General features: G+C 41.3%; 1 protein-coding gene across 1 annotated transcript; it reads left to right on the plus strand.

The window, feature by feature from the left end:
- The first annotated feature begins 11,898 nt into the window (after positions 1 to 11,898).
- Positions 11,899 to 22,584, plus strand: LOC123061365 (DNA damage-binding protein 1). The gene is made up of 19 exons (XM_044484441.1): positions 11,899 to 12,138; positions 13,125 to 13,173; positions 13,361 to 13,420; positions 13,519 to 13,610; positions 14,129 to 14,180; positions 14,409 to 14,471; positions 14,741 to 14,790; positions 15,314 to 15,389; positions 15,754 to 15,957; positions 16,077 to 16,183; positions 16,296 to 16,404; positions 16,705 to 16,905; positions 16,997 to 17,212; positions 17,331 to 17,441; positions 19,657 to 19,929; positions 20,007 to 20,299; positions 20,385 to 20,733; positions 21,310 to 21,594; positions 21,709 to 22,584. Exons 1-19 carry the CDS (start codon positions 12,035 to 12,037, stop codon positions 22,267 to 22,269), a joined length of 3,255 nt encoding a protein of 1,084 aa, XP_044340376.1. The 5' UTR covers positions 11,899 to 12,034; the 3' UTR covers positions 22,270 to 22,584.
- The last annotated feature ends 182 nt before the right edge of the window (positions 22,585 to 22,766 follow it).

The raw sequence follows: 22,766 nt of genomic DNA on the forward strand, positions 1-22,766 counted from the left end.
CTGGCTGGGTTGCGGCTGCTGTGGTGGCATCTCCAGGGGCCGGATGTCCGGGATCTTTGGCCGGATGTCCGGGGCCTGGAAGGAGAACTTGCCCGTTTCCGTTGGTTCTCTTCATCCGTGGACTTGGCGACTTGTCCGTCTTCACGTGCATCTTCGGGAGGCTCCTCTTGACACATGATCATGCATAGCATATCAGACTTAGGTAGTAACCATGTCTCGAGTGGATCATATGTGATATCACTAAGGAAAGAAGTCACCTCGTTCTCGAGAGCTCTGGCTCGTGCTCGTGTCATGGGTCCTCTTGGCTCTTGATGCGACGATGGTAGGTCCATGGGGATGATCATGGGATGCTCCACATCAAGTTCTATAATGAAAAATTCCCACTAGTATATGAAAGTAATAACATGAGTGACTCTCTACTATGAAAATCATGGTGCTACTTTGAAGCACAAGTGTGGCAAAGGATAGTAACATTGTCCCTTCTCTCTTTTTCTTTCATTTTTTTATTTTGGGCCTTTTCTTTTTTTGTGGCCTTTCTCTTTTTTTTGGGCCTTCGCTTTTTTATGGCCTTTATATACATATATATATTCCTCACTTGGTACAATGCTCTAGAAAATGATGATCATCACACTTCTATTTGTTTACAACTTAATGATTACAACTCGATACTAGAACAAAGATGACTCTATATGAATGCCTCCGGCGGTGTACCGGGATATGCTATGGACCAAGAGTGACATGTATGAAAGAATTATGAATAGTGGCTTTGCCACAAATACTATGCCAACTACATGACCATGCTAAGCAATATGACAATGATGAATGTGTCATGATGAACGGAATGATGGAAAGTTGCATGGCAATATATCTTGGAATGGCTATGGAAATGCCATAATAGGTAGGTATGGTGGCTGTTTTGAGGAAGATATAAGGAGGTTTATGTGTGAAAGAGCGTATCATATCACGGGGTTTGGATGCACCGGCGAAGTTTGCACCAACTCTCAATGTGAGAAAGGGCAATGCCCGGTACCGAAGAGGCTAGCAAGGATGGAAGGGTGAGAGTGCGTATAATCCATGGACTCAACATTAGTCATAAAGAACTCACATACTTGTTGCAAAAATCTACAAGTCATCAAAAACCTCGGTACTACGCGCATGCTCCTAGGGGGATAGATTGGTAGGAAAAGACCATCGCTCGTCCCCGACCGCCACTCATAAGGAAGACAATCAAATAACACCTCATGTTTCAAATTTGTTGCATAACGTTTACCATACGTGCATGCTACGTGACTTGCAAACCTTAACACAAGTACTTCTCAATTTCTCAATTTCACAACTACTCAACTAGCACGACTTTGATATTATTACCTCCACATCTTAAAACAATCATCAAGCATCAAACTTCTCTTAGTATTCAACACACTCATAAGAAAGTTTTATTATTAATCTTGCATACCAAGCATATTAGGACTTTAAGCAAATTACCATGCTATTAAGACTCTCAAAATAATCTAAGTAAAGCATGAGAGATCAATATTTTCTATAAAACAAATCCACCATCGTGCTCTAAAAGATATAAGTGAAGCACTAGAGCAAAATTAAATAACTCAAAAGATATAAGCGAGGCACATGGAGTATTCTAACAAATTTCAAATCATGTATGGCTCTCTCAAAAGGTGTGTATAGCAAGGATGATTGTGGTAAACTAACAAACAAAGACTCAAATAATACAAGACGCTCCAAGCAAAACACATATCATGTGGCGAATAAAAATATAGCTCCAAGTAAAGTTACCGATAGAAGTAGACAAAAGAGGGGATGCCTTCCGGGGCATCCCCAAGCTTTGGCTTAGATTATCTTGGGGGTGCCATGGGCATCCCAAAGCTTAGGCTCTTGCCACTCCTTGTTCCATAATCCATCAAATCTTTACCCAAAACTTGAAAACTTCACAACACAAAACTTAAAGTAGAAAATCTCGTGAGCTCCGTTAGAGAAAGAAAACAAAAGACCACTTCAAGGTACTGTAATGAACTCATTCTTTTATTTATATGGGTGTTATACCTACTGTATTCCAACTTCTCTATGGTTTATAAACTAATTTACTAGCCATAGATTCATCAAAATAAGCAAACAACACACGAAAAACAGAATCTGTCAAAAATAGGACAGTCTGTAGTAATCTGTAGCTAGCGCAAGATCTGGAACCCCAAAAATTCTAAAATAAACTGCTGGACGTGAGGAATTTATCTATTAATCATCTGCAAAAATAATTAACTAAATAGCACTTTCCAAATAAAAATGACAGTAGTTCTCGTGAGTGCTAAAGTTTCTGTTTTTTACAGCAAGTTCAACAAGACTTTCCCCAAGTCTTCCCAAAGGTTCTACTTGGCACAAACACTAATTAAACACAAAAAAACACAACCAAAACAGAGACTAGATAATTTATTATTGAATAACAGCAAGGATAAATATTGGGTTGTCTCCCAACAAGCACTTTTCTTTAAAGCCTTATAGCTAGGCATACTATTTCAATGATGCTCACATGAAAGACAAGAATTGAAGCACAAAGAGAGCATCATAAAACACGTGACAAAAACATATAAGTCTAACATTCTTCCTATGCATAGGCATCTTATAGGCAAACAAATTATCAAGGCAAGCAAGAACTAGCATATGCAAGGAAGCGGAAAGAAACAATAGTAATCTCAACATAACAAGAGGTAATTTAGTAACAAGAAAATTTCTACCACCATATTTTCCCCTCTCATAATAATTGCATGTAGGATCATAATAAAATTCAACAATATAGCTATCACATAAAATATTTTAAACACGATCCACATGCATGCAAAGTTGACATTCTTCCAAAATAGTGGGATTAACATTATCTAAAGTCATGACCTCTTCAACCCACTTTTATCAAAAAATTCATAAGATTGAACATTATCCAAATATGTGGGATCTAAAGTTGACACTCTTCCAAACCCACTTTCAATAATATTGCAAACACTATTATCAATATCATATTCATCATGGGGCTTAAATTAATTTTCAAGATCACAAGAAGAATCACCCCAATCATGATCATTGCAACAAGTAGAGGTCATAGCAAAACTAACATCCCCAAGCTTAGGGTTTTGCATATTATTATCACAATTTATATCAATAGAATTTATACTATCATCATTCCAATCATGCTTTTTATTCAAAGATCCATCGGGAATCACTCCATAAGGTACTTTATCACAATTTTCAGATTCACGAATTTCAAGCAAAACTTCATAAAGATAATCTAGTGCACAAAACTCACTAGCAATTGGTTCATTATAATTGGATCTCTTAAAAAGATTAGCAAGCGGATGAGGATCCATAGATCTTAGGTTCTCTGTTTAGTAATAAATAAACAATTATTCCAGCCAAATTAGCAAACGAGCCAAGTAAGACATCAAAGCAAATGGAAAGACGAACAGAAGAAGGGCGAATAAAACGGCAAGGGTGAAGTGGGGGAGAGGAAAACGAAAGGCAAATGGCAAATAATGTAATGCGGGAGATAAGGGAATGTGATGGGTACTTGGTATATTGACTTTTGCGTAGACCTCCCCGGCAACGGCGCCAGAAATCCTTCTTGCTACCTCTTTTAGCACTGCGTTGGTTTTCCCCGAAGAGGAAGGGATGATGCAGCAAAGTAGCGTAAGTATTTCCCTCAGTTTTTGAGAACCAAGGTATCAATCCAGTAGGAGGCTACGCTAGTCCCTCGTACCTGCACAAAACAAATAAATCCTCGCAACCAACACAAATAGGGGTTGTCAATCCCTATAGGGCCACTTACGAGAGTGAGATCGGATAGGTATGATAAGACAATATTTTTTATGATAAAGATGCAAAGTAAAATAAAGGCAAAGTAAATAGCAAAGTAAATAACTAAGTAGTAGGAGATTGATATGATAAAGATAAACCCGGGGGGCATAGGTTTCACTAGTGGCTTCTCTCAAGAGCATAAGTATTTTACGGTGGGTGAACAAATTACTGTTGAGCAATTGACAGAATTCAGCATAGTTATGAGAATATCTAGGTATGATCATGTATATAGGCATCATGTCCGAGACAAGTAGACCGACTCCTGCCTGCATCTACTACTATTACTCCACTCATCGACCGCTATCCAGCATGCATCTAGAATATTAAGTTAAAAACAGAGTAACGCCTTAAGCAAGATGACATGATGTAGAGGGATAGACTCATGCAATATGAAGAAAACTCCATCTTGTTATCCTCGATGGCAACAATACAATGCGTGCCTTGCTGCCCCTACTGTCACTGGGAAAGGACACCGCAAGATTGAACCCAAAGCTAAGCACTTCTCCCATTGCAAGAAAGATCAATCTAGTAGGCCAAACCAAACTGATAATTCGAAGAGACTTGCAAAGATAACCAATCATACATAAAAGAATTAAGAGAAGATTCAAATATTATTCATAGATAGACTTGATCATAAACCCACAATTCATCGATCTCAACAAACACACCGCAAAAACAAGATTACATCGAATAGATCTCAACAAGAGAGGGGGAGAACATTGTATTGAGATCCAAAAAGAGATAAGAAGCCATCTAGCTACTAACTATGGACTCGTAGGTCTGAGGTAAACTACTCACACTTCATCGAAGAGGCTATGGTGTTGATGTAGAAGCCCTCCGTGACCAATGCCCCCTCCGGCGGAGCTCCGGAACAGGCCCCAAGATGGGGTCTCGTGGATACAGAAAGTTACGGCGGTGGAATTAGGGTTTTGGCTCCGTTTCTGATCGTTTGGGGGTACGTGGGTATATATAGGAGGAAGAAGTACGTCGGTGGAGCAACAGGGGGCCCACGAGGGTGGAGGGCGCGCCTGGGGGGGGGGGGGCAGGCGCGCCCCCTACCTCGTGGCCTCCTGTTAATTGGCTTGACGTAGGGTCCAAGTCTCATGAGTTGTATTCGATGAGAAAATCACATTCCCGAAGGTTTCATTCCGTTTGGACTCCGTTTGACATTCCTTTTCTTCGAAACCCTAAAACAGGCAAAAAACAACAATTCTGGGCTGGGCCTCCGGTTAATAGGTTAGTCCCAAAAATAATATAAAAGTGGATAATAAAGCCCAATAATGTCCAAAACAGTAGATAATATAGCATGGAGCAATCAAAAATTATAGATACGTTGGAGACGTATCAGGCACCCATGTAAACATAGCAAGTTTTATTAACAGTTTCAGACTTAGCAGAAAAACAGAGCATGGCATAAACAGAATTATGATAGCAACTTTGCGAGCTCATGCCACTCACCACAAAGCATTGCATGACAAAACAAGTATACCAACAGCAAGATGACATGTTCATGAAGCTAACCATGGCAAGAGCAAGTTCATAGGATGCATGGATCACTAGAAACAACCCTGGCAATTTTGATTAACATGTTAACATTCTGCCTGGAACATTTTATAGTAAAGGTAGAGCAAGAAAAAGACATGCTAGAGCATTCCATAATTTCAACCAGGGGCATGAATGGATAGAGCATAACCACATGTTCAAAACATCCTTACTGAAGTATCCCAAAGTAAGCATGGATCACTATGTAGCATCAAGTTTACATGGCATCAAAACAACAGCAGGAAAAAGACTTAGCAAAATCCTAAGTCCTTGAAAACAGCAACATCACGGAGCCTAGTTTGCATGCTTGTGCTAGTCACCACATAGATCACAAAAAATACAAGACTTGCACCTCTGTAAATATGGCATGATGTAGTTTAAAACACCTGTAGACCTCATGCTCATATGATGCACACATCAAATGCAACAAAAATGACAAATCACCATGATCTAATAAGTACCAGCAGTTAACATTTTATAGCACACTTGCATCAATGAAAATGGCATCATAAAGAAGAGTAACATGCATGGAAATGCTGCTAACATGAAGAGCTCATCGAGACGAACATTTTGACATATCATATGCATGATTTGGAGCCACGGTCACCGAGATATGGCATGTCAAAGTAGGCATAAAAATATTTGGGAGGTTTCGGGACTTAGTGCAAAATCACCTCCGGATCTAGGGTTGACCCAGAGCGGAAAATGAGGCGAGGCAGATCTGGCCGGATCCTCGCTGGAGAGGGCTTGTGCGGCGGCCGGAGCTTGACGGAGCGGGGCCGGAGCTTGGGGAGGAGGAGGCCGGAGACAAGGAGTGGGGTCGACGGCGGTAGGCGTGGACGGCGGCGACTGGCGTCGGAGGAAAGCAGCGACCGGCGGAGCGATGGCGGCGTTCGGGCGGCGGCCGGAACGGGTGCGGGGCGGCAGAACGCCCGCGGGAGGCGGCGACGCGGCGACCCGGGCCGGGGGGGGGGATCTGGGCTTCAGCGGGCCCGGCGGCGGTGCACGGTGGGATTCGGCGGCGGCGACACATGGCGATGCGTGGTTGGTTGCGGGCGCGGCAGCGGACGCGTCCGGTCCAGGAGGACGTGTCCGGCGGCGGAGGAGGAAGATGGCTAGGGTTTCATCTGTGAATTTTTCGGGGGGAGGCACATATTTATAGGTAGAGGGAGTTTGGAGTGTCCAAATGAGGTGCGGTTTTCGCCCACACGATCGTGATCCGACGGCGGAGAACATGGAGATGTTTTAGATGGGTTATTAGGCTGTTTTGGAGGGGTGTTGGGCTGCAACACGAAAGAGACTTTTGCGGTTACCCGGTTAACCGTTGGAGCATCAAACATCCTCCAAATGGAACGAAATTGGACAGGCGGTCTACCGGTGGTGTACCAAGGCCACTTGGCAAATCTCGGTCCATTCCGAAAATGTTTAACACCCGCTCACGAAAAGAGACAAGGGGGGTGCGAGGGTGCATGTGGGAGTGTCGGATTGCGAAACGGACAATGGGGAAAAGGTTCGGACGCATGAGACGAACACGCATGCAAATGCGATGCACATGATGACATGATATGAAATGCATGACATGAACAAAATGCAAAATGAATACAAAACCCAACCACGAAGGGAATCTCATAACTTAAAGCCAAAAATGGCAAGAGTCGAAGTTACAAATATGGCAAGTTACATTCGGGGTGTTACACGTTCACACGTGCAGGTCATGCTGCCAGTGCTCGAGTGCGCCGATATAAATGATAAAGAGGGAGGGAGGCATTATTGGGTCTTCAATGTCAACTTGAGGGACGGACGCTTCGAAGTTCTTGATTCAAACAGGAAGCTGGACAACATTGAGCCAATGAACACCGCCTCTATCATCGCGGGGGCAGTACACCAGCTATGGAGGAAGCATTACCCAAAGTTCAGCATCGAGCACTTCCAGATTATTGACATTGACGTACTGAAGCAGCGCGACAAGTAAGACATTAAGCATGTCATTTTTCTCAATTTCTTACCATCAATTCGTAGTTTTTAAAATTGTCTACATGTGCAATCTTTAGTTTTTTAAGACACAGAACTAGTTTGCAATCTGTTTTTCATTTTTATGAGATTCTCATGGATTATGTAGTCAGTTGCACAGTGGCACATAAGCAGATGCACAGTGACGCATAAGTAGTTGCATAGTGGCACATAAGCAGTTGCACAGTTACATAGAGTACATTATCTTTCTTGGTTTTAAATTTCTGTGACAAATTTTCTTTTTTGCCCACCGCAGCAATGAGTGTGGGCTATTCGCACTGCTTAACGCCACTGAGTGAAACGGTAGCCAACTGCCCAACTACGAATCCAATGAAGTACTCAACATCAGGAAGAAGCTGGCATATGATTGGGTCACCAGCCCGCACAACTCCGCCCCATGGAGGAAGTTGCTCAGATATGACAAGGACTAGGTCAGTACTCTTTTCTTTCTTTGTCCCATGGAGGAAGTTGCTGGTTTGCACAATTTTTGAGCAGATTTTGTAGTTGCACACTAGTAGTAATTCCGTTTTGCAACTCAATATCATCACTTTTGTTGACACATTAGGAGCACTGGACATACAATTGTTCAACAACTAAATATTTAACCATTTGCCAACAAAGGCACAAATAGCAACCATTTTTACACATTACATGAAAACAAATTAGATAAGGAGAAAGCATAGATGCTAAATGTGTCCACTTGGTACCACCATTGCTCAAAAACCATCATTCTTTTCCTTTTTGTCACAAAGATACAAACGATAAAATAAAATCACAGCAACCTGAGTGGACACACACCAGCAGTGTGCTCTGTAGATTGGCACTGGCTGCATTTGTTTTTCCTTTTTGGTGTAGCTCCAGCGCCGATTTGTACCGTCGACTCTTCGCCCTACGCTTTGTAGTAGACCTTGGAGGATCACTGGGCACAAAATCATCAAAGGCTTGTGCAGGGGATGCAGCCTCCAACGGGGTAGTAGGACCATCACGAGGTTGTGTTTGATCACCTGTGGTCTGTGGAATAATCATATAAAAAGTTTTAGTATTTTTTGTGCAACCATTACTGATGTTCTCTGCAACCACACAGTCCATGCTGTGCAACTAACTGGTTGTTGTGTGCAAGTTAAGTTAAAAAAACCTATAGTACCACGCCCGTCATGGTACTTGGATGATAATCACCTATGGGCAGAACAGGAAAAACAAGTTAGTTTTTTTTATCTTTGATGCTTAAACTAACATAGAGCACGCAACTAGGTATCATGTTCTGTGCAACTGGGCACTATGATGTGTGCAAGTGAAGTCACACACCTAGTTTCATGGGGAGTTGGAGAAGGTAATTACCTGGGTGATGAGCTCCCCGAGTACTGCATGTAGGGCCATTGGGAGGAGCACGCAGGGCACTGCTTGTTGGGCCAGGAGGGGGAGGAGGTGGCGGAGCATGCCGTGTACAACCTGGAGGTGGAGGAGGTCCTTAGGGTTGCCATCACCTATAGCCAGAGCAGGAAAAACAACTCAGTTGTTTATCTTGATGCTCGAACTAACATAGCGTGCGCAACTGGGTAGCCTGTTCTGTGCAACTGGGCACCATGATGTATGCAACTGAAGTTACACACCTAGTTAGATGGGAAGTTGGGGCAGGTAATTACCTGAATGATGAGAACCCCGAGTTTCTTCTTTTTCTTACTAGGACCAGCCTCCTCTTCAGCAAAGATTGGAGGTTCATCTTATATTTTCACATCAGTGTCAACAGGTTTTGGATCTGGTATAGGGTCCAGGACAGGAGGAGCCTCAGCTCCTCCATCATCAGCTTCTGGCTTCTTGTACTTGTTGCAGCAAAATTGATACTTTATCAATACATTTGTGCGACCTGTCCGCCTAGAGGTGTTCATTTTTATAGAGAAACCCATTTATAGGGCGTAGCTGTTGTAGTGATCATTAGCAATTTGAAGGGTGTCAAACCTCATGCCAACATAGGGTTCCATGGGCCGAGAACCAACCTCATCTTCTCCTTCTCCTTGCATAACACCGTCAACAGCACCAACTTCGAGCTCAATCCTGTTTGGACCAGGAATATTTATCGCGGTGCCCGTGTCATCAAGAGTATGGCTCTCTGACTGCAAAGACACCACTACAGGGGCACCACAGGTTGATGACTGCCCTGCCACATTGTCATGGCCCATAGGGTTAGGCCCACGACTTGTCTGCGTGTAGTAAACAAAGCGCCCATTTCCAATTTCCTTACGGTATGCTGGGTTGGTGCTCATCTATATCACGAGGAAGCTCATTGAGATCAAGAGGCAACTCATTGAGATCAAGCATTTTTTTGGTTGCTGCCACACATCCACTGCATATAAAAAAGAAGAAAGTGATGTCAAGTTTTAATCATCAAAGAGTGTTTCAAACAACCTAAAACCTTAGTAAATAGGCAGTTGCACACCATTTTATGACAACCTTAGTTCCAAAAGCAACATGTCTATAGCAGAATCTTTTATTATAACAGGTATGCATTTTTTTTGCACAGACTTGTTATGTTAGTTGCACAGTTTGCAATAAATAGTTGGCAAGAACATGACTTTTTTTACTATAGAGTTTTTCTGGCTTTTTCCTCTGTTTGTTGCAATGATCCATAGGTTTTCTGTTGGCAAGGAGCTGATTCATATTTTCTGCACATAATTCAGACACAATTTGATGCTGCATGTTGAGATGGAAAATCCAGGTGAAAGAAAAAACAAGAATTGGATGACAGACTATAGATATATGTTTTTCATCGTCGTTTCTGTTTTTACTTCCAGTATATTTGAACATATTTTTACACTATAGCTTTGCAAATAGGTGTGCTACCAGAATATATATGTGGGACAAGTATATATGTGTGACTATTTTAATATGGTTTATGGCTTCAATAGCCTTGTTTATTTCTATGTTGCACAAATTGCTGGAGAAGTTGCTATTGATCATTGTGTGGTTTTCATAAAAGTTCTTGTGTTTTAGCTATTGTACTACAGATTTTTGGTTTTGGCTACTCCCTCCTTCCATCTATATATGTCCTAATGCGTTTTTCGAGGCTAACTTTGACCAAATATTAAAGCAATAATATATGACATGCAACTTACACAAAGCACACCGTTAATTTCGTGTGTGAAAGGAGCTTTCAATGATATAATTTTCACATTATGCATATCATGTACTATTAATCTTGTCAATAGTCAAAGTCGGTCTTAAAAAATGCATTATGCCCTATATAGTTGGAAGGAGGGAGTAGAATAGATCTTTCAGTTGGCCAGGATGCATATATCAGTTGGCCAGCATGCATGTTTAGTTGGACAGTCAATGTGTTTAGTTGGCTAGAATATATGTTTCAATTTCTCAGAATGCATATATCAGTTGGCCAGCATGCATGTTCAGTTGCATAGTCAATGTGTTCAGTTGAGTAGAATAGATGTTTCAATTTCCCAGGATGCATATATCAATTGGCCAGCATACATGTTCAGTTGCACAGTCAATGTGTTCAGTTGGTTAGAATAGATGTTTCAGTTGGCCAGGATGCATATATCAGTTTGGCCAGCATGCATGTTCAGTTGCACAGTCAATGTGTTCAGCTGGCTAGAATAGATGTTTGAGTTGACCAGGATGCATATATTAGTTGGCCAGCATGCACATTCAGTTGGCTAGAATCATGTTTTAGTGGCGTGCATATATCAGTTGGCCAGTATACATGGAGATGGGAAACTTGCCTGGCATGCATGTTAAAAAACATGTTCAGTTTTGATCTTAGACCATGTTTAGTGTACAGATGCACTCATGGGGCATGGGGTGGTGTGATGTTGACAGATTCATTCCTTTTTTTAGCAAGTTCTTCATGGATTTGCTGATAAATCCATGAAGAAAGGTGTTTATAGATGCAGTACAAGAAGAAGGGAACTGAAGAGGGGCAAAGAGGAATTACTTGCCTAATGTTGCTGCCTGGTATGGCTCTGATCATTCTGCCCTTCAGATCAACTTGTTGAAGCAGTTTCTTCTACTTTTGGGCTGGCATAGCGGCTGTACAGGAGGACGAAGAAGGAACCCTGGATCTCTTTTTTTGTGAAGGACAAGAAGGTAGCGTGAGAGGGGCTGGGACATGGGGCGAGCGAGCGTGGCAACAGCTCGCCATGTGGGAATTGTTTTTTTTTGTTTCGGATTAGGCGCTCCATCGTCTCAGTTTGATGGTTGTCTGTTCTTTTTCTTTTCTGTACCGTAGAGGACAAGGGTTTACTTTTTTAGCCAGCCGCTTGATCGCATTAGTGAGCAGCCGGCCGTCCACTGGATGCATCTTTTTATTTTTTCAAAGGTAACTATAAAGGAGATGAGAGTGTATTGGAAAACAAAAAAGGAGATGAGAGTGATCTGGGTAGATTTCGATTGTTCAGCGCTTGCTAGCCGGGCGGCCCGGGCCGCGTGCCTTGTCAATTACGGGCCGTTGACGTAGGTCCTCGTGCCGTGCCAGAAAAATCCCGGCCGAGTCCCCTAACTCCCACCACCTCCTCCACACCGCTCTCTCTGGTCTCGCTCTCCTCGCTCCTCGCTCTTCTCCGGCGCGGCCGCGCGAGGCGTCCGCCGCGGCTGCTTCTGCTGCCAGCGGGGGACGATGAGGGCATGGAACTGCGTGGTGACGGCGCACAAGCCCACTGCCGTCTCCCACTCCTGCGTCGGCAACTTCACCGCGCCCCACCAACTCAACCTCATCGTCGCGTAAGCACCACCAATGCATTTCTCCTTCTCCGCGCATTCCCTGCTCTTCCGGTTTCGGCGGCCGCGAAAGTTGCGAGGATCGCGTGGTGGTGCCTAGGGGTTTTGTTTGCTCGGCTAAAACCCTAGCCCACCATCGATGCTTGCTGTAACAATCGATCGATGCTTATCTGCTTTCGTATTAGCATGATCGTACCCCACCCAGATGGATGTGCTCTCAATTTAGTTATAGTTTTCGAGAAAATACTATTTGCTTGTGAAATACTAAGGTGCATTTTGGATAGGTTGACACTTTCTCTTTGAAATTTGACTCGGGCCGTCGGGCGTACAAAAATCAAAGCCCCATTCAAGGGTTTGTTTTGGTATCCTGAACTGCATAAGCGAGGTATAGAATTGGTCGTGGATTGCTATTAGGGAATTCGTAATTAATGTGCTGATTTTTGGGCGACTGGTTGTTTTCTAGGAATCGTTAAGTTTGTTGGTGCCTTTTAATCATCCTGGGGTGCAAGGCCTGCATTATCCTGTCATGTATCCTATGGTTGTAATAGTGATGCTGCAAATTGTAATGCAATATCGTGAATGCTAAGGTGATATACGTGAATCTGTGTGTTAACAGTACCTTGTTTCTTTTGCAAAACAAAAGCAGTACCTTGTTTGCTTATCTTTTACTTGATTAGTGGATTTAGCGTCCTTCAAAAAAGGAAAAAAGGAAAGGCGATTGATGTCTACATTGCAACAAGCTACTTGTGGTTGTAATATTGATGTTGTAATTGTAATAGTGATGCTGTAAATTGTAATGCCTCTCAAGAAGGTTACAGTATCATTAATGCTAAGGTGATATATGTAAATCTGTGTGTTAGCAGTACCTCGTTTGCTTATATTTTATTTTACTTTATTAGTGGATTTGCCGTCCTTCAAACAGAATCAAAGTAAACTGGCAGGTTTTATTTAAATATTTGCTGACGCTTGCCTGCACAACAAACTTTCAGGAAATGTAACCATATCGAGATTTATATGTTTACTCCTCAGGGCCTTCAGGTCAGAGACATTTGCCTCCATGGAATATGTCATTTTCTTCTGTTGCATCATATGTGCTATTAAGAGTTATTTGGTGGCTAGTTTTTTTTTTCAAATAAATTACATTGACATGCTTTGATCTAATAATTTTCTTATTTGCGAACTACTTAAGATTCTGTAACTAAAATATATTTTCTCTGGTTGCCAGCTTATGCTCGACGTACCTTTGTATGGAACAATTGCAACACTTGAGCTCTACCGTTCTAGTGTGAGTTTACTTTCTGTTTCTCTGGTTGAAAGTTGCTCCTTATCTTAAGGAAGTATTTGTGTTTCATAATCTTAAGCTCGTCTCTTTTTCATTCCCAGAGTGAAACTCAAGATTTTCTTTTCATTGGTATGGAAAGATATAGATATTGTGTTCTTCAGTGGGATGGAAGAAAGTCAGAACTTCTTACAAGGTTTAGGCCTTCTTCATTCATCACATTCTGTACATAGAAAGCTATCATCAAACTTGGTGCTTATCTTAAGTCCATTCATTTGTAGATTAGTGTAATATGTATATACTAGCATGCTATATTTCAGATCCTGGACTTGTTGGTTAGGTATTCTAAGAAACTTATATAACAGGCATGACCTGAAGGTCAATCCAGCCGAACCACTCTCTTTAGCTTCTCATAGAGCTCAACTGAAACTAGTTTAAAAATATATCCTTGCCCTAAGCCCCTAACCATACTTAGCTTAGCAGGAGTTATATATTTCACACCTTGCAGATATATGCCATCCGAGGTTTCTTCTTAGTTTTAAGGACCTTCTGGTGAACCTGGGAAATGTTTTTCTATGTTAGTTGTTTGTCTTATGAAGTTCTCCATCTTGATATATGTTGCCACTTGCCGTTACAGCAAAATCATCTTGCAAGTTGGTGAAATCTTTTTCTCAGTTTTCTGTCAATCAGTAACTAAACAGTTTGAATATGCAGATCTGAGGGAGATGCTTCTGAATTTTTGGGGCGCCCTACTGACAATGGACAGGTAATGTGATTCTCTCGACTTGTACATGTACAGAGATATGAGGTGTTTTACTAATCGGAAACATTATTTTCTATTATGAGTCCTGTACAGAATGTAGTTCTTGTTAACTAACTGGTTGAACACTTTTTGCTGAGAAACCCTAGTACAGTGATGTTCTCTGTGAAATAATCTCTAAGATACCCCTATTATGCCAGAATTCATGATTTAATTGTATTACTTAAAATGTAGATTGGAATTATTGATCGTCACTATCGACTGATTGCTCTTCACCTATATGATGGCTTATTTAAGGTAAGTTATCTTTGCACTTTTTGTTTTGTTGAGTTTTTCATTGCTGTTCCTCGAGGCTGTTCTATAGTTCAAGTCGCTGAAGAAACAAATTACTGTATCAAACTATGATAAATGGAGAAACGTACCACCAGGATGTGTTCTTGGTAGTGTAGACCTGGGAGACCATAGACTGAAGTGCTTCGCCTGGCTTCAGATCCTAGCTCGAGGAAAGATAAAAGAAAAGCTACATTGTAAAAAAAGAAATAAATGAATTTGTTGGCTGTTTCCAGGTTATACCATTTGACAACAAAGGACACCTGAAGGAAGCATTGAACATCAGGTACTGTAGTTTTACATAATTACCAATTCACTTACAGTTAGAAATGGATAAATCATATACATTATCTGGAATGTGGATGAAGTAGTGAACTGTCATATGATTCTATGACAGTACGACCATTACTCATCATGTTATGGTACCAAACGAAACTAACACATTCTTTTTATACCATCCGATTCGAGCAACCCAACCAGCTCCTATAAAACTGTTTTTCTTAGACAGGCCACATCATGTATATATTACCTTCCTGTTTCCTTTTTACTCCGGAAAGTTGATACGCTATAGACTATAGTATGATAGGTATTTTGAAATGATTGATTAAGGATTGCTGGATCACTGTGCCACCATGCCAGTTTATGGTATTAGTACCTTATAGAAGAGTTAGCCTTTTTCGGTTTTAAGTTTCTTTAAGGTTATGATGATTTTTAAGTTTAGTAGAGAATTGTTAAAACTGTTATTTTGCCTATAATTAGGTAAGCATGTTATTGTACATTTTATCAGCTTTTCGTTCTGGATGTGTCAGGCTTGAAGAACTTGTAGTGTTGGACATCAAGTTTCTTTATCGTTGTGAAAACCCTACAGTAGTGGTTCTTTACCAGGTATACTCCTTTTTCACTTTTGCACAAGAATGTATTATGTCCTATATTCACAGTGGACTCCATCCTTTTTATTTATGGGTTGGTGTTGCCAGTTGACTCCTACTATGCAAACATATAACTATGTTACTTTATGCTCTTGTTAAAGTAGTTGTACACAGTATGTTCTGTTGATTGATCCCTATCTTTACCACATGGAAAATTTTGACTGCTGTGAAGTAATGGTTTCTATGTAACATAAAAAACATATGCCTTCAGTTTTTCTAATGCCACGTCTCCCTTTTTGATTTTCTTGATTTGCATTTTGTTGTGTGTAATTCAGCCATGATAGTCATCAAATGATTCTTATTTCCATATTACACTACAGGACAACAAGGATGCCAGACATGTTAAGACGTACGAAATTGAGTTGGAGGACAAAAAGTTTGTTGAAGGTTCTTGGTCTCAGAACAATTTAGACCACAGTGCTCGTCTGTTAATACCTGTACCACTGGGTGGTGTCATAATAGTTGGTGAGGACACAATAGTTTACTGCAGTTCCGAAACTACTAAATCTCTATCTATAAAGCAAGTAAGACTCTTCCTTCTCTGTTGGCAGTAGTGCTCTTCTGTTTTGGCATGAACTATTATTTGTGTATAACATTTTCATTCTGGTAACGATTTATAATTGCTACATCATTTCTTGTGCAGTCTATCATTAGAGCTGTTGGGCGGGTTGACCAGTGCGGTTCTCGCTATTTATATGGAGACAACACTGGTGCTCTGCATTTGCTTACAATTACCCATGAATCGGGAAGGTATCCATCTATTGCGTTTATTTTTATTTTTGAGATAAAACTGGCTTCTAGACTCCAGTACTAAATTAATCGCCTCTTAAATTTCCTTTGTCTATGCTATGGTGGCATCTAGAGTGACTGGTTTAAAAAGTCACTTCATTGGGGAGACGTCAATTGCCTCAACAATATCATATGTTGGCAGTGGTTTCTTTTATGTTGGTTCACAATTTGGGGACTCACAGGTAGGTGACGTCAGCTTGAATTGCAGTTGTTATTTACTCTCCCTAGTGTATTACTCTTATAGATCTGACATTGTGTCATAGTGGGTGTCATTCATGATTTGCTGTACTGTTACCTCTAAATAAACTCCCAAAACATGTGCATGTGCCCATACACGCGGGGACAGACAGACTGTATGACTGCATCTTCATGTTTGACTTTGCTGTTCCAACCATGTGAATATTCTGGAATTTTTTCCATTCCAACCTTTATTTCTAGTGGCATTATAAGTTCGTGCCTAAACAAGCTATTGTTCTTAACAGCTTCTAAAATTGAATACTCAAGCTGATGCTAGAGGTTCATTTGTTGAAATTCTCGAACAATATATAAACATTGGACCAATTGTAGACTTGTGTGTGGTTGATTTTGAAAGGCAAGGGCAAGGTCAGGTGATTACTTGTTCGGGTGCACACAAGGATGGTTCAATTCGGACAATTCGTAATGAAATAGTAATTACTGACCAGGTCTGGAATTTTCCTTTTATACTTCATCCATGCTGTCTTGAACTCTGAGTTACCTATTGAAATCTTAAGATGTATCTTCATGCGTAACCAGGCTTCATTACAACTCCATGGCATGAAAGGACTATGGTCTTTAAAATGTTCATCGAATGATCCATATGACACATTCTTGGTTGTGACATTTATAAACGAGACACGCTTCTTGGCAATCAATAAGGAAAACAAATTGGTAGAAACACCTATAGAAGGATTTGATTCAGAAACACAGACTCTGGTCTGCGGAAGTGCCATCCACAATCAGCTTATACAGGTTCTCCCCTTTTTACTCATCTGTATTTTTCTTTGTCTACATTTGGATACTTGCTTTTAGTTTGCCATTTCTGTGGTTTTCTTCCCACACTTGTTAAAACATGTAATCTTGATGGTAGGTTACTGCACAGTCTGTCAGATTAGTCAGCTCTACTTCTCGAGATTTACTGGATCAATGGTTTGCACCAACAGGATTTCCAGTCAATGTTGCAGCAGCTAATGCGTGCCAGGTTGGCATCTCTTTGGGTGATATTTCTTGGTACTATCGCGACGATCATTGAGTTGGAAAATACATCCACCTTGCCACTCAAAATGTGGCTCTAAGCTACACATGCATCCTCACGTCGGATAATATTTTCCAATTTACAGATCTTTGTGATAGTACTCTAATTATTAACATCTCTGTTTTGAAGTCTGCATATTATTGCTAACTATTGTGAAGTATGACGTGAGATTGCAAACTGTGTATCCAGTATCGACATAACATTACTTTAGTTTCATGTACTTCTATTTTTAAACTAATTCATTCACAATGTTCGCAGAAACTCAGGATACTGATGCCAAATCGATTACCATAGGGAAACAAGCTGGTTTCAGTATCTAAATTTATATGTGGCTCAAGCGAGCATGATAATCAGTCACAAGCTGGGTGAAAGCTGATCAGAACGTATTTAAAAAAAGTCATTTCTTTATACTAAGTTAATTTATGAAATGTTATGTCTATCACTGCAACGACAGTTATGAAGTACTCCATCCGTTCACAAATACAAGATGTTCTAACGTTCTTGTTAATTGGATGTATATAGACATGTTTTAGTGTGTTTGTTCGCTCATTTCAGTCACTATGTAGTTTATATTAAAATATCCAAAACATCTTATGTCTGTGACTTCCCGATTAAAATAGGACTGCACCAGGGATCAGCTTTGAGCCCTTATCTTTTTGCTTTGGTGATGGATGAGGTCACAAGGGATATACAAGGAGATATCCCATGGTGCATGCTCTTTGCTTATGATGTGGTGCTAGTCAATGATAGTTGGACAAGGTTCAATAGGAAGCTAGAGCTTTGGAGACAAACCTTGGAATCGAAAGGTTTTAGACTTAGTAGAACTAAACCGAGTACATGAGGTGCGGTTTCAGTACTGCTAGGCATGAGGAGGAGGAGAAGGTTAGCCTTGATGGGCAGGCGGTGCCTCAGAAGGACACCTTTCGATATTTGGAGTCAATGCTGCAGAAGGATGGGGATATCGATGAAGATGTGAACCATCGAATCAAAGCCGGATGGATGAAGTGGCGCCAAGCTTCTGGCATTCTGTATGATAAGAGAGTGCCACAAAAGTTAAAAGGCAAGTTCTATAGGACAGCGTTTGACCTGCAATGTTGTATGTCGTTGAGTGTTGGCCAACTAAAAGGCGACATGTGCAACAGTTAGGTGCGGCGGAAATGCGCATGTTGAGATAGATGTGTGGCCACACAAGGAAGGACCGAGTCCGGAATGATGATGTACGAGATAGAGTTGGGGTAGCACCGATTGAAGAGAAGCTGGTCCAACATCGTCTGAGATGGTTTGGGCATATTTAGCGCAGGCCTCCAGAAGCTTCAGTGCATAGCGGATGGCTAAAGCGTGCTGATAATGTCAAAAGAGGTCGGGGTAGACCGAACTTGACATGGGAGGAGTCCGTAAAGAGAGATCTGAAGGACTGGAGTATTACCAAAGAACTAGCCATGGACAGGGGTGCATGGAAGCTTGCTATCCATGTGCCAGAACCATGAGTTGGTCGCGAGATCTTATGGGTTTCACCTCTAGCCTACCCCAACTTGTTTAGGACTAAAGGCTTTGTTGTTGTTGTTGTTGTTGTTGTTGTTGTTGTTGTTGTTATCTTATGTTTGTGAACAGAGGGAGTATATTATAATTGTCAGAAATTATTCCTTACTTGGTACATAAATGGTTTTTTGTTGGTTTACTTGGAAGCTCTCCTGATTGAGTTGGCATATTACAGTAACGACATTCTGATTACTATCAGTTGGGGGATCTACTTCAGATCTAGCAATGCATGGTACATAGCACCTACTTAAAATCTAACAATGCTAAAGCACAATCATGTTGCTCCCAAGCCTAGGGTGCTTCACATGCCCCAATTGCTCGAAAAATGCTGCAGCTAGTCGTGAAAAAATCGTCGCACTTTGTTCCACTTCTGAAATGTGTGTGAGTTCAGGCGCAGGGGGCAGGCATTGGTGTATGTGGGTGGGTGGATGACTGGGTTTTGCATGGCTAGGATTATAGTACGTGCTACAATGTCAGAATAAAGTAGAAGTTCCTGAATGAAATAAGACTTGTGTTATCTACAAACTCACACGTTTCAGATGATATGCATGTTCTCAGCATTTTAATTGCTTATACCTTGGTATTATAGCAGTTTTTGATACACATTGTTGCCATCTTGCAGGTTTTGTTGGCAACTGGTGGTTTCCATCTCATCTACCTAGAAATTACCAACTCTAAGTTGGTGGAAGTGAAGCATGTAGAGCTTGAGCATGCAATTTCTTGTCTTGACATAAACCCAATCGGTGAGAATCTACAATATAGCTCCCTTGCAGCTGTTGGGATGTGGACAGATACAAGTGTGAGGATATTTTCACTCCCTGGCATTGTACTAATTAGGAAGGAGAATTTGGGTGAAGATGTTCCTCGTTCTGTTCTGCTGTGTACTATTGAAGAGGTATGCTCTTCATGTTGCTTTTCCGTGAAAGAAAATTGGACCATCGACAGTAATGTCTTCCTTGGTCTTCTTTTCAGGTGTCGTACTTGTTCTGTGCTCTTGGAGATGGTCACCTCTTTAGTTCTGTGTTGAACATAAATACATGTGAACTATCAGATAGAAGCAGGGTCTCCTTGGGGACACAACCAATCAGCCTCTATAAATTCTCATCTCATGATAGAACTCATGTGTTGGCTGCATCAGATAGGCCAACTATCATATGCAGCAGTGACAAGAAGTTACTCTATAGTTATGTCAACTTGAAAGAAATGAACCACGTGTGCCCTTTTAATACAGTTATTTTTTCCAGAAAGGTCCCTCCCTCCCTCATGTTGTGCACGTGTGTACCTATTGTTTTTATCTCTTTGGATAAATAGTTCCTTGGATTTGCATTAAGCTATTTCTTGTTGTCACAGCATTGCGATAGCTAAAGAAGCTGAACTTTCAATTGGTGCAATTAATTACTCCAGAAAGCGTCATATCCACACAATCCCCTTGAATGAACATGCACGCCGCATCTGTCACCAGGAACAATCTCAAACACTTGCACTCTGCAGTTTCAAGAACAAGTACATGCATGGAGTGAGCGAGACACATTTTGTTCGTCTATTAGACCATCAGACTTTTGGGATTTTATCAACACATACTCTTGATGCTTTTGAATGTGGTTGCTCAATCATCAGTTGTTCATTTTCTGGTGATGATAATTTCTACTATTGTGTGGGAACAGCATATGTTTTGCCCATGGAAGATGAACCCACAAAGGTAAGGTTTTATCAGGTTGACGCCTAATGAACAGCATGCTCTTTGTAAATTTTGACTGCCTTATCCGGAATTACTGTCTCATGAATTCATCTGATGAAACTAGTAATGGCTTCCTTGTTTGCTTCTTTATTAAATATTCTTGTGACAAGCAAGTAACATACTCCCTCCGTCCCATAATATAAGAGCGTTTTTGACAATAGTGCAGTGTCAAAAACGCTCTTATATTATGGGACGGAGGGAGTACCTATTATTGACTGCATGGAATGAATCATGTCAAACTTCAGCAACGTGGATTACCTTTTCTTTTCTGGTAGAAATTTTAGGTTCTTATGACTTGTATCTAGTCACTTGTCAAGTATCGGTGCTGTGCAATATGAACCACAGAAACTGCGCTTCCTTTTCCTTTGTTTGTATTTCTTGTTACACGGAGGTGCATGTAGTCCACCAATGGTGAATAGTTTTGCAGAATACAGAAAATTACGTTGAGCATTAGAACTGTTTTTTATGCCTATAATGATCCAACATTTTCTCCTGCACTTAACTTCTCCGTTTTGGTACCAATGCAACCTGACATAGGGGCGGATCCTGCTTTTTTTAGTTAAAGAAGGGAAGTTACAACTAATCAAAGCGAAGGAAACCAAAGGAGCTGTTTATTCGCTTAAATCATTCAATGGGAAATTATTGGCTGCTATTAATCTGAAGATCAGATTGTACAAGTGGATGCAGCGAAATGATAGGTCACGTGTACTACAATTTGAGTGTGCCCATGATGGCCACGTATTATCTTTGTATACTCAAACACGTGGTGATTTCATCTTGGTTGGAGACATGATGAGATCATTATCGTTGCTGATATACAAGGTATAGCTACACTTTTCATTTGATACTTGTTTAAGGATCACTGCAATTCCTCTGAATCCTAAAATAAGTTCACCGACGTTCACTGGTTACTGTTGTTTTCTTCTTATTGGGCAGCACGAAGAAGGCAAGATTGAAGAGGTGGCTAGGGATTTAAACACAAACTGGATGACTGCAGTTGAGATGCTGGATGATGATATTTATATTGGTGCAGACAATTGCTGTAACCTGTTTACCGTGTTCAAGTCCCCATATGGGTTCCTTGAGCCCGTTGGGGAGTACCATCTGGGGGACGTGGTGAATAGGTTGCATCACGGTTCTCTGGTTATGCACCACGCAGATTCGGGGACAGGCCAGTTTCCTTCAGTCATCTTTGGCACGGTCAATGGCGCCATCGGTGTGATTGCCTCCCTTCCATATGACCTATATGCGTTCCTAGAGAAGCCGCAGTCCGTTCTTGTGAATTTCGTCAAGGGTGTTGGTAACCTTAGCCATGCAGAATGGCGGTCATTCTGTAACGCCAGGAGGACCAGTTCTGCCCGGAACTTCGTGGATGGTGATCTGATTGAATCTTTCTTCAGTCTGAGCCCAAGCCAGATGGTGGAGGTTGCGTGCGCGATGGGTGTCCCTCCGGTTGAGCTGTATAAGCAAGTGCAGGAGTTGACCAATCTACACTAGTAATAAGTAATAAGCATAGCAACGTACAGTACTCTAGCTGCCTACCATCATGTATAGCTCTAGTGAATATTCCTACTATTAACTCGTTGCCAGCGTGGTACAGTAGAATAGATGCATGCTAAAGGTGATATTTCCAGTTCTGGGCCCAACTTCATGGCCGCTCAACTGCTGGTAACCCAGTGTTGTAGATGCAGGTAACAGCCTTCGGTCTAATTACTTCCTTTTTGCTTTATTATTGGAGAGAAATTTGGTTGTAGCTAAGGAGATTGTACATTTGGTTACCCTTCTGAAGCAAAGTCATACAGTTGTAAACAACTCTGTTCGTGTGATGCATCGGCCATCGGGTGAAAACTTATGGGTCCGTTCGGCCTCTGAACCCTGATCTTGTCGCCCCTCTGCTATTCAATGAAAACTTGCTGTGCAGCATTTCCGTCAAAATAGAAAGAAAAATGTGGACGAGCATGCGCTTTCCTGTGAAGCCATGCTCATGCAGCAAA

This window comes from Triticum aestivum, chromosome 3A, assembly GCF_018294505.1.
Source record: "Triticum aestivum cultivar Chinese Spring chromosome 3A, IWGSC CS RefSeq v2.1, whole genome shotgun sequence".
Taxonomy (NCBI): domain Eukaryota; kingdom Viridiplantae; phylum Streptophyta; class Magnoliopsida; order Poales; family Poaceae; genus Triticum; species Triticum aestivum.